This window comes from Pristiophorus japonicus, chromosome 15 (genome assembly GCF_044704955.1).
Source record: "Pristiophorus japonicus isolate sPriJap1 chromosome 15, sPriJap1.hap1, whole genome shotgun sequence".
Lineage (NCBI taxonomy): Eukaryota > Metazoa > Chordata > Chondrichthyes > Pristiophoridae > Pristiophorus > Pristiophorus japonicus.
In genome coordinates this window covers 65,864,122-65,880,180 of record NC_091991.1, presented here as the reverse complement: position 1 = coordinate 65,880,180, position 16,059 = coordinate 65,864,122, and the positions used below count along the sequence as shown (strand labels likewise).

Sequence of the window (16,059 nt, the reverse complement as noted above, 5' to 3'; positions counted from 1 at the left end):
AATTGGTTCCAGGAAGTTTAGTTTCCCATTTTGAGCCAAATATTTATTTTCCTTCAATTCTGCATGTGTATAAAGCTGGCATCTATCCATGATTTGAATACTATTCCCAGATCTGGAACAGCACTTCCAAAGCCCCTTTTCTCATTGGATAGAGAAAAAAGCTTGTTGCTCCAATTCATTTAGTAGTATTCTTCCTCCACTCCGAGTTCAAGCTAGCATTCTTCTGAGTCCTTCAGTTAATGCTGGTATCATTCTTCCTCCCCGAACCCAAAGTAACACATGCAGTTTATTAATGCAACAATTTATCTGGACCACTCAGACAGGGTGTTCCTCCCAGCCCAACAACAGTGCCCTAGGTAAACATGTAGCAGCACAAGAAGCAGGCCCATGGTACAGTGGTAGCTAAGAATGAAATGGAGGAAGCAGAGGTACAACCAGGAAGATTGGTGCATTGATAACTACTTCCAGTAATTCCCAAATCGGATCCCATGAACAAGTCTGGCATACAAAAGAAATACCACCCAGGGTTCCCAGACAGTGCTGTCCATCTTCATCTGCTATACTTCAATTGCCAGCTTGCACCATCCTGCCATCAGTTGGTACCTTAATATGGCCATTCTCAGCAAAAACTGCCTTCACAAAGAGGAAATAGTATTAAAATGTATTATGTAGTACAGTATTTACAAATGGAGCTGCCATTATTTGTTCCTGATTTGTCTTAAGTATTTTTCCATGAATCCTGTAATACATCTGCTTGTTTCACATCAAAGTGCATGATTTTACACAGCCACATTCAACTACACATGTCCTTGACCACCCATTTCCAAATGCCCTGCAGCTTCCCCCGTCCCCCAGCCGAAGGTGGGGTAGGTAAAGAAAAGACAAAATAATATTTTCTTTTTAAAAAGGAAGGGATTATAAATGGAAATTAGCAAATGTATTTGTGGCTATTCCTGCTTTAAAGAGCACATAACCAAAATGTAATCAGAAATTAACAGCAACTCGCATTCAACATATAGTTGTGAAGTATCTTTCATCAAGCGATTATTTTATCTCCGCTACATATCAATTAGAAACAATAACATGTACTTCCCATTTTACACGGTAGAAGAGCAAAAGCTATCAAAAATTGCAGCACGCACTACTGTTAAAACAATTATTTTCCTTGACGGGCTTTTGGCCCAAGAATACAAATTTCATTTCATGTATAATTTATTTATATATGCAAATGAAATGGAACTGCAACATACTACAGGCTATTTTATTTTCTTAAAGATAAATTATTAATTCTGTCATTATATCATAGTTACTACATAAGTCTTCCTAAATGTAGCTTCAGTTTAGAATTTTCTGCAAACAAATGCAATAAATCTCACATTGATACAACAGAACTGTTGTATTAAAATACACTCGAACATAAATTGTTCGTGAGATACATGCTGAGCTTGTAAAGTTTTATATAAAGAAATGGAATTAGTCTGGAGAAACAAAATCTTCTCAGACATGGTTAAACGGCTGATTTGTGATCTGATTGCATCTGAATACCAAATTACCAGTAACTGCATTGTAAGACTTGTTTCCCAGTAATTCAATCATAACAGAACGTCCTATCCCAGGTTTTAATTATGGCTCACAGAGCAAGCAGCTGGAAAGCATGTACCTGCAATTCTGTTCTGTAATAATTTTAATTCTAATTAGAGCAGACACTCTCAGGGCAGGAAGTAATCACTGCGCAATCAGAAAAAAGCAGATCAGAGAATATTTATGTAGTTGGAAATGTAGTAAGTTGATAGGATGTTTGTACAGCGCTTGCAGGATGTCGTGGCTCTTTCCTCTGCTTCCGGAGACCTGTACTTCACTCAGATCCATAGTTTAGGATGAGATGAGACAATGTGTTCCATTTAAAATGCAAAAGACAGTACAAATTGCTGGTATTAAAGACAGTACATAGTATATCGGATTGTTGCAGTCGAAAAACAAGTGGAAACAATTTCAAACCAAGCCGAGGTGCCGCGGAATAGACACAGATTTATGATTCCTCCACATGATGGGTTTCTGACTCGGATACAATTTTGTGGGGAGGAGCAAGTGAAAGACACACACTTGTGCAAGGAAGGAGAACAATCAGCGGACCAGTCACCTCTGGTGTTTTTTTTTTAAATCCACCTCTTAAATATTGGTAGATAGATTGACATAGGAAGTCCTCGGTGATTATCCCCACCTCCCACAGTCCAGGGACCCTGCAGCCAAATGTAACACCCCAAATGAGATTAGCGAAGGCAGCACAGACGACTGATCAAACTTGGGACCACCTTGGTCTGTACCTTCCAGCACCACAAGACACGGTGCTATTACTCTAAACAATCTTTAATTTCAGAAATTTCACAAGATTCTTGTGGAAACGCATGCCAATTCTCATGTGCGTCAAGTATTGTCATGTTCTAGCTCATGCTCACATATGCATGGAGACCAATAATCTTTTGATCGTTCTTTGCCCTTACTACTTATGAAGGTTAAAGCTAATCTAAGCGCTTGTTTTCATCTTTATGTTCTATTTTTTTTTCTTTGAGGTTATGAACTCCTTTTTGTAAAGTTGTGTTTTTACCTAATTCTCCCAGTGCTATCTCCAGACCTGGCTAAGACAAGCGAGTCAGTCAGTGTATGAAGAATTCACACTTGGTCCCACCACACTGTTGAACCCTAAGTAAGCATTGGTGTATAGGTAGGACCACCTTTACTCACCCTCCCCCACCCAACCAAACTAAACCTGGGATCAAAACCTATTACAACAGTGACTACATTCCAACATAAGAACATAAGAATTAGAAACAGGAGTAGGCCATCTAGCCCCTCGAGCCTACTCCACCATTCAACAAGATCATGGCTGATCTGGCCGTGGACTCAGCTCAACTTACCTGCCCGCTCCCCGTAACCCTTAAAGTACTTCACTGGCTGTAAAGCGCTTTGACACAACTGGTGGTCGTGAAGAACACTATGTAAATACAAGTCTTTCTATTGCTTGATAATGTACCACTGCACGTCTAGAATCAATGTAACCAAAATGTACTACAGCTTCACAAAATATGTATTTGTCTTTAAGTTTGGAAGTTATAGCATCAAGAATTAAAATATATTTGCATTGTTAATGCATCTTTCAGATTACAACAATGTTGTTGCAAGAAGATTCTATAATAAATAATCAGTAGCTGTATGTTCATGGTAATTTGCAGAATTATTATATAAATATATCCACACACACACACACACTTGGCATTTGCACCAGCGGAAAAGACTATTTCAATACAATGACCCCCCACCCCCCGCCACACTGAAGCCCAGCCTTCAATACCTTGTCTCAGTGCGTATTCTTCATCTGTCAGGCCATTTACCATGCTAGGCATCGCCTATTTCTAGCTTTACCCAATATACCCACATGCACTTCCCAACAGGAGCCATTGAGTGGAAATTAGGAATGGGAGATTGTGAACGAACATGCATTTATTTCACGACCACCAGATGTCCCAATGCACTTTACAGCCAATTAAGTACTTTAAGCTTAGTCACGGTTGTAATATAGGAAACGTGGCAGGCAATTTGCTCCCACAAGCAATGTGATAATGATCATATAATCTATGATTTGTTGATTGAGGGATAAAGATCAGCCAGGACAGTTTTCAAAATCACTTGAAAGGTGAGAGTGCACCTAATTTTGTTGGGAGCAAAATTCTAGATTATTTTTAGCACGTTTGGTAGTACATTGCTGTTGGAACATATTTGCTAAAAATGACAAGCAAAATATCTTCAAAACTTTAAAAACTGATTAAGTATACCAAAAACCTTATCCTAATTGAAGAGATGGATACTGGTAAATATGAAAAACTACTCTCTACTTGTTTCTATCTCTCCCCTTCCCTTCTCCTATACTGGTTGTAATTTACCAAAATTCCCTGGATTCTGGAGATGTCCCAGCAGATTGGAAAACTTCAAATGTAACATCCCTATTTATAAAAAGGAGGCAGACAAAAACGAGGAAACATAGAAAACATAGAAAATAGGTGCAGGAGCAGGCCATTCAGCCCTTCAAGCCTGCACCGCTATGTAATATGATCCATGGCTGATCATGCAACTTCAGTACCCCACTCCCACCTTCTCTCCATACCTCCTGATCCCCTTAGCCGTAAGGGTCACATCTAACTCCCTCTTGAATATATCCAATGAACTGGACTCTACAACTTTGTGGTAGAGAATTCCACAGGTTCACCACACTCTGGGTGAAAGAGTTTCTCCTATCTCGGTCCTATATGGCTTACCCCTTATCCTTCGACTGTGACCCCTGGTTCTGGACTTCCCCAACATCAGGAACATTCTTCCTGCATCTAACCTGTCCAGTCGAGTCATAATTTTGTATGTTTCTATAAGAGCCCCTCTCATTCTTCTAAATTCCAGTGAGTATAAGCCGAGCCGATCCAGTCTTTCTTCATATGTCAGTCCGACCATCTCGTTAATCAGTCTGGTGAACCTTTGCTGCACTCCCTCAATAGCAAGCACGTCCTTCCTCAGATTAGGAGACCAAAACTGCACACAATATTCAAGATGTTGTTCACCAAGGCCCTGTACAACTGCAGCAAGACCTCCCTACTCCTATACTCAAATCCTCTCGCTATGAAGGTCAGCATGCCATTTGCTTTCTTTACTGCCTGATGTACCTGCATGCCTACCTTCAGTGACTGATGTACCATGACACCCAGGTCTCGTTGCACCTCCTCTTTTACTAATCGGTCACCATTCAGATAATCACTAGCCTTCCTGTTTTTGCCACCTAAGTGGATAACCTCACATTTATCCACATTATATTGCATCTGCCATGCATTTGCCTATTCACCTAACCTGTCCAAGTCACCCTGCAGCTTCTTGGCATCCTCCTCACAGCTCACACTGCCACCCAGCTTAGTGTCATCTGCAAACTTGGAGATATTACATTCAATTCCCTTGTCCAAATCACTAATGTATATTGTAAATAGCTGGGGTCCCAGCACTGAACCTTGGCGGCACCCCACTAGTCACTGCCTGCCATTGTGAAAAGGACCCATTTATTTCCTGGGTCTGCCAACCAGTTCTCTATCCACATCAATACATTACCCCCAATACCATGTGCCTTAATTTTGCACACTAATCTCTTGTGTGGGACCTTGTCAAAAGCCTTTTGATTGTCAAAATACACCACATCCAATGGTTCTCCTTTATCCACTCTACTAGTTACATCCTCAAAAAACTCTAGAAAACCAGTTAGCCTAACAGCTGTGGTTGAGAAAATGTTGGAGTCCATTATTAAAGCAGTAGCGGGACATTTGGAAAAGCAAAATTCAGTCAGGCAGAGTCAGCATGGATTTATGAAGGGGAAAACATGTTTGACAAATTTGCTGGAATTTTGTGAGGATGTAACGAACAGGGTGGATAAAGGGGAACCAGTGGATGTGGTGTATTTGGACTTCTAGAAGGCATTTGACAAGGTGCCACATAAAAGGTTACTGCACAAGATAAAAAATTACGGGGGGTTGGGAGTAATATATTAGCAAGGATAGAGGATTGGCTAACTAACAAAACAGAGAGTCGAGATAAATGGTTCATTCTCTGGTTGGCAACCAGTAACTAGTGGGGTGCCGCAGGGATCAGTGCTGGAACCCCAACTGTTTACAATCTATATTAATGACTTGGAAGAAGGGACTGAGTGTTACGTAGCCAAGTTTGCTGATGATACAAAGGTGGGAGGAAAAGCAGTGTGAGGAGGACATTAAAAAATCTGCAAAAGGACAGACAGGCTAGGTGAATGGGCAAAAATTTGGCAGATGGAGTATAATGTTGGAAAGTGTGAGGTCAAACACTTTGGCAGAAAAAAAAAAATCAAAGAGCAAGTTATTATTTAAAATGGACAAAGATTGCAAAGTGCTGCTGTACAGCGGGACCTGGGGGTACTTGTGCATGAAACGCAAAAGGATAGCATGCAGGTACAGCAAGTGATCAAGAAGGCCAATGGAATCCAAGCCTTTATTGCAAAGGGGATGGAGTATACAAGAAGGGAAGTATTGTTACAGTTATGCAGGGTATTGGTGAGGCCACACCTGGAATACTGCGTGCAGTTTTGGTTTCCATATTTACGAAAGGATATACATGCTTTGGAGGCAGTTCAGAGAAGGTTTACTAGGTTGATTCTGGAGATGAGGGGGTTGACTTATGAGGAAAGGTTGAGTAGGTTGGGCCTCTACTCATTGGAATTCAGAAGAATGAGAGGTGATCTTATCGAAATGTATAAGATTGTGAGGGGGCTTGACAAGGTAGGTGCAGAGAGGATGTTTCCACTGATGGAGGAAGACTAGAACTAGAGGGCATGATCTTAGAATAAGGGTCCGCCCATTTAAAATAGAGATGAGGAGAAATTTCTTTGAGGGTTGTAAATCTGTGGAATTCGCTGCCTCAGAGAGCTGTGGAAGCTGGGATATTGAATAAATTTAAGACAAATAGACAGTTTCTTAAATGATAAGGGGATAAGGAGTTATGGGGAGCAGGCGGGGAAGTGGAGCTGAGTCCATGATCAGATCAGCCATGATCTTATTGAATGGTGGATCAGGCTCGAGGGGCCGAATGGCCTGCTCCATGTTCTTACACTTTAACCACTCCCTGGTAAGGTAGGACATCTGTGATGTTGATTACATCTTGCAAAGAGAATGGACAGCTAGAATACAAAGATAATTATAGACTGAGAACTAATATTCCAGGAGACAGGTTAGTTCCTGTGCTGTTGAGACTGTTGTCTAATGCATGGCAGGCCAAGGTTGAAATCTGCACATGATAATGAATTAATACATGGATTTACATTATTAACTTTGGAGATGAATATGCAGAACATTTCCACGAGATTAAATGGGTTGGCTAGAGCCCATAAGAAGGTAGTTTGCACGTGGTTGATGAAAGGAGTGGGCTTCATATAACTGAATAACCTTTTCAATTCCTCGCTTTTGCATTCTTGTACCTTACCTCCTCCATCGCATGTTGAAGCTGCAACATACGACCATTAGTTTCTTTAGTTTGTGTAAAATATATCTCGTTGGACAACTGCATTCAGATTAAAAGTTACATTTGGATTTTGTGCATTTCATCGAAATACTGGTCTGAAAGTACTATTCCACACTTGGTTTCAGCTGCATTTTTAAAATTCAGCATGGAGCTAATAATCTGAGGCACAAAAAATGCAAGAAAGCATGGAATGAGAAAAGATGTTGGCCCATATATCAGAGTGTATCTTCTAAATGCAAATGTAACACTTTTTGAAAGAAGTGTCTGTTCCAATCTATCAACATCCCATTTTCACAATGTTGCTGAAATCATACAACAGACTAATAGGCTTATCAATTTGTTTATTATTAAATTGTTTTGAAGCATCAGGACCTTTATAGTACATTTACAAAGACTGAAACCTACTTTTCCACAACTTGACACCATATCTATTTTATCGGACCGTGTTAAACACATCACTTTTGGCCTCAACACTATTTAGGTAGCAACAGCAGCAGAGTTGTATCTAGTCTGTTCCCTTTTACGCAACTCAATACGAGGAAAGAGTGAACTACAACACAAATATGAAGGCTGGAAGAAAGCTTAAATAAGTAAATACTAAAGCTTTTGCTTTTTATGAACTATTAAAAAAAAATTAAACTAGGAGACAAAAAGACTGGTGAGCTATAAATGACATGAGAAGCAGAGAGATACATGGGAGTTGAGGCCCCCATGGGAGAATGAACCACAATAATACACTGCTCAGCACTGTTTTTGAAATGTCGCAATCATTCTTTTGGACTTATTTTCTTGAGGGCAATGTCAGCCTCCAAGTATAGCACCCTGGACCAGTCCGTGTTCTGGCTGGGGGGGTAGAAATACAAAAATTCCAAAGAAATTCAAAATGATTTTGGAAAATATTTAAAAGCAATAACATAGTATTGATAAACTGAGGCAGTACACAAGCTGCTACTTTATTGCTATTCCATGAAACCTTCAACATGATGGAAGAGTCTATTGATGATAAAACCAGTTGTGTTTCCCTATTGAAAAATGTCACTGATTCCATTGAAGATTGTAAACCATGCAGCCCAAAGCACAGCAGCAGTGAGTCTCATGAGGGTATCTGCATCTGAGTGTTAAAGGGTACTCAAGAGCCAATCAGAACACTGGGATTGCCCATCAATATTAGAGGACAAGGATTCAGAAGTTAGGCAAGAAAATATTTGTTTGATTAAAGTTCTACCATTACTAATATAAAGTTCAGTGCTGCTGTTATGCCCAGCATACCAAGTTGCAGAAAACATAAATCAGTACTGAAGTGTTCAAGACCACTTACTAGTGCTGCCTGAAGTGAAAGTTAGCGAGGGGGGGGGGGGGGGAAACAGGTTTGTAACTCTTAAGGAAATACATTTTGTTTTGATATCCTCCCTTTGGATTCCACTGCTGTAGGTGGCAGGTGACCTTTTTTGATAGGCAAGGCATTGCCTAACTAAGCCAAGCATGTTACCATGGCAATGGGCCCTTCCTGTGGAATCGCATCACCAACCTTCTAAGCTGTGTATTATCTTTTTCTAACTGCATTATTCAGTGGTTGTTTTCTTTGAAACCTTTTCATCCAGGATTGGACTTAAATAAAAGCAACTAAAACTTTGTGGAGGGGAAAAAAAAAGCCTAACTGGACTATCAACAGAGTGTTTTGTAAAACATTCCTGCTATGGGTTGCCTCAAGTGCAGTGGCCAATAAATCAAGCCTGGGAACTTTCCTATGGGATGTTATTCCTCATGAAAAGAAAATCAGGTGGCAGATAAATATAAATGTATCTAAATTTAAGTGGTTGGAAATTTGTGAAGGGGGGAATCTGTGCAGGACTGCAGATGATGTGGTGTCTCACTTGCCTCACCTGATGCACTGCCTCTGGTAAGCGGTCACAACTATATCCACAGCCGATTCAGTTTTCTACAATAGTAGACTCTCCATTATAAAGATGGCAGCAGTCATACTCCAGTTGAATGAATATGCTCCAACATGTATTTGATCCCAGGCCCTTGCAGAATATCTTCCGATCTGCTGAGCTCCTGGCATCATCCAGTGAGTGGTAATTCATATAAAGTGAGAAGCCAGACAGTAATGAGAAATTAAAAGACAAGTCAGGCGCATTCTTCATCTAAATTAGGTGTTTGTCAATAATTTTTTGATGGGGAAAGAATAAAAGCCAGAACAATCATGCATTTATATTAGATCAAGATCATGCAAAAGTGACATGATGGCGTGTTTTCATGAAGATAATGCCCCTTTAATAAGGGATCCAATAGGTGGAAATTCAGAGACTTAAAAAGTGTATAGAAAACCCGTCAACTATCAGTTCCTCTTGAGAGGGAGGGGAGGGGGGTGTGGGGGAAGAAAGAGAGAAGGGCAAGGACAATCTAAAGTGCTTTGTTCAATGGCTCAGCATAAAACTCAAATGACTTCTAACTGTGCTTTATAACAACTCACAGATTAGACCAATTGGCCATGCAATCACTGCACACTGCAAGAAAAAAAAATGGAAAATCTCCAACCTGCAGGGTTCCCTTTAGAAGCTGCAGTTTCCTGTTCCTATTGGCACATTAGAGTTAAAAGTGTTATCAGACATTGTTACCACATAGGCAATTAATTAAGAGACACATGACCGTGTGTATAGATCACACATTGGCTTTTGAAAAGTAGGGAATTGGGATAAAAAATGACATTTGCCTCAAATTCTAAAGATTTATGTAAACAGCTATTTTACACACAATATATTCCCCTTTTCTTTGTTCCATTCCTGTCAAATATTGTTACTAAGAGAAATACTTGCAGTGGCTGCATTTCTGGGACCACTTCAGTAGTAACAATAGTCAAGAATACTCGGTCTATCAAATGCTATGAAATATTGTAGTGTAACCTTCATTAATGAATAAACAATGCAATTGTACCCGAGGCTATGGTTTATCAGAAAGTATCAAAAGCATGAACATATTTTTCACGATCCTCTTCGGAGAGGCATCAAGTAAAAAGGTTTTCAAAAACAAAGAAAAAAAAACGTTGTCAACCCCATTGCATCACTCGTGAGTGACTGCATCATGAAAAAAAATGACACACAGCTCAGAGCTTCCCTTTCTTCCCAAAGTTTGCCATTAAGACAATCCCCTTTTAATGAAGGAGCCCTAAAACAATTATGAAATAGCAAGAGGCTTACAGGGAGAAGTACTGTACAAATGAGAGTAGCTTTTACAATGCTCCAAAGCATTTTTCAGGAGGAATTGGAGTCAGTTGCAGTTCCCATAACCAACATTTAAAATTATTCAAACCTGGGCTTACAGATTGTGATTCCAATGGACATTTAATGCTCACAATGAAGGTTTCAACCAACCCAAAACATCATTGTAACTCTAATAGAATTTCAATCAAAATTAGACAAGAGTCCAGACATTGTAGTTGAACACTAGTATTTATGCAAAGCAAAGCCCTGCCAAGGTGAGCATCTGTACATTATTGTGTGTCCTGCCCTTGGAAGCACTCTTAACATTTTGTTCGAATATGCCGTTACTCCTGAAATGATGGGGATGCAATGATACATCCTGATTATGCACAATGCCTGCAGTGTCAAGGGAGTTAGGTAGCACTCAGCAAACACTAGATACCACACAGCAGACGGTTTTGAGTTAGGCCTGTGCTATTGCACAAGTCTGCAATATAAATAGATACAAGATATTTGACTTTTTTTTTTAAAATCACAGGAGAACAAATGAACCAGCATTTTTGTAGCCCTCATCTGAAAGTGTTTCTGGATAAAAGTGTTTCAGCTATAGTTTATCCCTTCTTCATGGTCTAGAACAGGTTACACTTCAAAATAAACATGAATTCCCTCTTCCTGCACATGAAGCAAACAAACATTTATTTTTCTATCTTTTGTTCTGAAAAAAATATAGTTCCAATCTGTAGTTTGTGGAAGCACATCAGCATTTGACAAAGTAGTGAATGTGCATCGTGCACAACTAAGGTGGACAGTCAATTCCCTGCAACGGCTGATAGACATCAACTTACGTAATTAAAAACTTTACACTCTTAAAAGTTGAGGTAAATATGAAAAAGTTAAAGAAAAGGAGAGAGCAGAACACCCCCAAATACGAATCATGCAGGTGCTTTGTGTTTAAAAAATGGAAAGGTGCAAATATCTGACCTGAAAGGTAACCTACTAAAAACACGTGCTGTTTCCTCAAAAATGTGTTTTTAGAATCCTTTAGTTTTGGTATGGTGGTGTTTTTGAAAATATTCCATTAAGATGCTGTAGGAATTGTGCCTTTATAGTGCATCCCCTAACTCTTAAAAGTTACTGCCCATAGAAAAATTAAAGTCTGTTCCTATGTCTGACATTGGTGCTCTTTTATGAGTGGAACAAATGTTCATTAACTGCTGCTTTTCCCTCTCCTGTGAGGAGAATGAGGATTTCACTCAATATCTCCCTCAATTAAATATTGCCCCAATCAAAAACTCAAAGAACATACAAGTCTCACAAGGCACTTTTTTGAAGTGTAAGATGGGACAGGAGAAACAAATTATGTTTGCAAACATGGACAAAATTAAATTACCCTTCACCTAATCAGAACTTGGCATTGCCACCTAAACTTAAAATAGAGTTTAACATTTCAGGTCAGTCCAAGATCACTTCCAGGATTTTACTTCTCAAAATCTTGTACAGGAACCCCTGATTATTGCACTGAATTTCTTTTGATAGGAAAAAAATAGGATTTGTTCCCATCGTGGTCTCCATTTTATTAGCATAATACAGATCACGGATTAAGCCATGCCTTGTGTGTATGAAAATGAAATGGACAGTTATGGTGGAAAGAAGCACAAAGACAGAGAGAGAAAGCAAAGAACAGAGGGCAATGAAAATATAAGAGGCTGCTAAAAGAAATGGCACATTCTTTCTCTTCCCCCAACCAGACACAATGATCTTCTCAAAACTCTATTACAAGTAAGTTTGACATATTCAATGTTATGAAGGGAGCAGTGACTGAATTTATAATTTCTAAAAGCAATTTGTACAACATTCTTAAAACGATATACATTGGTTACTACACTTTGGAGATGGATTTTGTAAATGGTTTCCATTATACTATCTTGTAGTTAGCACACATTAATTAGTTTTCTGAAAAGGACCTGTACCTTCTACTAAACCAGAAATCTCAGCCTTATGGAAAAAATAATTTTGGTGAAAATTACTTTTATGACAATCATGTGCAAGGAAAGGCAGAAGCACTGCGTAAGTAATGAAGATTTTTTTTCAAGTAAATGCTTGAACACCAAGTGTCAGCACTTAAATCTCTCAGTATACAAAAAAATACTACAAGATGCTGAAATAAGAATGATCATGGAGAAAATTTGATTGCAGTTAACCAAATATTTAGGAAGACTTCGATATTAAAAGGAAACAATTCTGTCAGTCTTTGTATTTTTCAGTTTCTAATAATCATACTCCTTCTGCCAAGAGACCAGAGTGGTTTGAGCCACTGATTTCATGCTGGCCACATTAACATTTTCCCCATTCAGGAAATGATGTTTGCAGGCTTCTTGCTGATTTATCATATCTGTCCCTTCACCCCATCCCCCTGTGAGGTGCTTCACCCAACATTACTGCAAATGTGAACTAAGAATATGATTGGAAGACAGGTTCCTACTACGGATATCTAGTATTGTACTCGTAGAAAAGAGGCAATATATATTTTTTAAATTGGACTGTTTTAAGTCAGTATTAGATCCCCAAGAAAAGGCTGCACTATAAAACAAATCTGTGGCTCATTCAGCAGTGTATGTGGGGCTTCTGTACAAAGCAATGAGCAGTAAATGTGCTTCATCACTGTTCAAATTAGAGGAGAAAATCACATGAATCAAAAAAATGAGCACTAGATTCACAGCTGTGAGCCACTGACTACCCGAACATAAATCAATCAATAAAAAAAATGCATCGACCACACAACATGGTGTCTTAAGTGCGGTTCTCTGATCAGAATATATTTGGCCTACCATACTTGTTTTTAATAAAAAATATTTTTACGTTTCACACAGAGAGCTCTGTCCAGTAAAGATGGCACTAAACCAATGAAGTTGGCATTCAGCCATTACGTAACAGTGGCTTTTTCTCTGCCCCCCTGAAAGCAATTGTTCTCTGGGCCCCCTGTTCTATTCGACGCAATATTATACTGGTCCCGTCATCAATTAACAGACCACAAGTGGCAGGTACCACACTCACTCCTTTACTCTAATGCCTATTAGCACAAAAGAATAAAGCTTTTTAGCAAACTAAATGAAAATATACAATACAACACAGTCAGTTTTTAAAAAAACAATAAAATATCACAAATCCAATCTAGGTTTTTTGGTAGATATATGAGCTTATTTATATATACACATTTAATAGTCCCTTTCAAATTCCCCAATTCTCTCTCACTAGTTGGGATGAGTACAGTTTCACTGCATCAACTTGTGTTCTTTTTGCCTACATGTCAAGTACTCCATCATAAAATCAGGATACTTCAAAGGAGACAGACTGTAACGGATCTAGTTTTAGCCGGAACATTACAGTTTCATCTTGCTCGTCATAGAATTGCCATCTTTAAAGTTTTTGAGTGGTGCATTCAGAACTTTTCTAAAATGAAAACCAGATATTAAAGGTCTGTTTTTAATAAAACTTAGAAGTCATTTTTTCCTCCATTGACTTCTATGTTTTATGATGTGGAAATATATTAGTTGTTAACAACCTTTAGGGCTGCTGGCCAAGGGCTGTGCGGTTCTTTGTTGGCCGGCGCAGACACGATGGGCCAAAATGGCCTCCTTCTGCGCTGTAAATTTCTATGTTTCTAACAATATTGCAGTTTTCGATTGAAAAAAAACAACAGCATCCAAACTCAACCCATGATCCTAACCGCCCCTGATCAGCAATTGGGTGCAGTAAAAGGTAGCAATTCGAGCTGTGCACTGCAGAAATATGCCATACGAGCATTTTTGATTGAACAGCAAATTAACACTGGAAACAAGGCCAAACTGGCTCCTGAAGAGAACAGGGACAGATCAGAGTAAAACCTGCCATCAGGCATGTTTCCTGGATGAATGAAGTAGTGGGATTACAAAATAAAATGAAACTTGGCACAGGATTTGGTGAACAATTCATTAAATAGCTGCAGCATCCCTATTCCAACAAGCTGGCGGCCAATTTTAGTTCAGTTTTGCATCAAGAAAAAAAATCTTGAATGAGGGTGTCCACAGGTATGATGATACAAAAGCATCAACTGGAGAAAAGCTGAATTAAGAATCTTAAGGTGGCAAGATTCCCTTTTCCCCCCACTAAAATTCATTTATTTCATGGCCCAGTTTGCGTAAAAAAGGGCTCAATTTTCATTACTCAACCATTCTCCAGATGTATCCCCGTGGGTTGTTGCTGGGACAACCTGTTGCAATACTGCTGGGTTCTCACAGTAAAACAATCCTCATTATACAGGTGGACTCACTAGGTAGAATGACCCAAGGGCACACCGAGCATCTTTGAGAATGTGCCACTCAAATCAGATCTCGACTGTGTGCCTGTTGTGGCCGCCATCCAGGCTAGTGGACTAGGAAAAGAAACAAAGTTCCATCTCACCACATGCAAATAAATATTCCAGGAAAAGGGATTCTGCAATAACATTAATTTATACACAGTTCCACTAAACAAGTTCACACCTGATGTATACACAGGTGCAACAACCAACATCCCACTTGCCTGTAGTATACAAGCAGCACAAAACATTTTCCAAATATTTGTTTCCCTTTCTGAGCACGCTTGGGTATGACAAGATCAACAAAAGCCATTTTTTTTAAAAAAAGAGGGGAAGGCCACTTCCCCCCCTTCCTCCAACAAATCCTGTTGATTATTAGAATTGATCTGCAAAATTTGATAACACTGTGTGGTCCCAGTGATTCCATGTCTTTTGTTGTCCCTTCACCCCATTTTTAAAAAAGTTCAAGATTTATCCTACAACATTACTGGATATGAGCATTCAAATCAAATGGTTCTTTGACAAAGAATAGGGTATGGGGAGAAAACTGTTATCTACCCCCTGAACACAGTTTCTTGAAGATTTAATTTAATGTTTTTAGTTTACTATCAAGTTCAGGAAATAAGTCCCCTCTGCCTTTTGTTCTCCTTTATTGTTGTTGCTCGATACAAAGTAATTGTCTTCAGAAATTGTTCATGAAGCATTCTGTATTGGTTTCTTAGTAAGAAGCAGCTTCTAACTGGACTCTATCAAAACACAAACGCAGTGTGATTGGAAAATGAAGACTGGAACTGTCCTGTGGGCAGGGGAAGGAGGCACTTTAATTGGCTGGTATTCTAATTAACTTCCCTTCCATCCCGACACTAGGTGGTAGTGTTGTCAAGAATCCAGTTGCAGTTAGGCACTTCGCTGCGAGTTTGTAAGGCAGTGCCTGTTCTCTGCTATGTCATCAAGATTGGTTTCTGCCGTATTTCTAGAATATCTGTGAGGAGAGAGAAGCAGATTAGTGTAAACCATTTGAAAACTCAAGATCAATCCTAAACACTATGTACATCAACTTGTATTTATATAGCACCTTTAACATAGTGAAATGTGCCAAGCCACTTCACAGCAATATTGTGATAAAAAATTTGACACCAAGTCGCATAAGGAGAAATTAGGACAGGTGACCAAAAGCTTAATCAAAGAGGTATGTTTTAAGGAGTGTCTTGAAGGAGGAGAGGGAGAGAAGCAGAGAGGTTTAGGCAGGGAGTTCCAGAGCTTACGGCCTAGGCAATAGAAGGTATGGCCACCGATGGGTGAGCGATTATAATCAATCAGGGATGCACAAGAGGGCAGAATTAAAGGAGCACAGACATCTCGGGGGCTTGTGGGTCAGGAGGAGAGTACAGCGATAAGGAGGGGCGAGGTTATGGAAGGATCTGAAAACAAAGATGAACATTTTTAAAT

General features: G+C 39.3%; 1 protein-coding gene across 4 annotated transcripts in view; it reads right to left on the bottom strand.

Annotated features, from left to right (window-relative positions):
* Positions 1-7,415: 7,415 nt before the first annotated feature.
* kiaa0930 overlaps positions 7,416-16,059 on the bottom strand; it is a 117,134-nt gene continuing 108,490 nt past the window's right edge. For 2 of the 4 annotated variants that reach the window (XM_070900544.1, XM_070900545.1), the window contains one exon: positions 7,416-15,592. In XM_070900544.1, the coding sequence (XP_070756645.1) occupies positions 15,552-15,592 (41 nt within the window). In that variant the 3' untranslated portion in view covers positions 7,416-15,551. The remainder of the gene's footprint in view (positions 15,593-16,059) is intronic. The other 2 variants (XR_011596780.1, XR_011596781.1) reach the window with 2 other exon arrangements.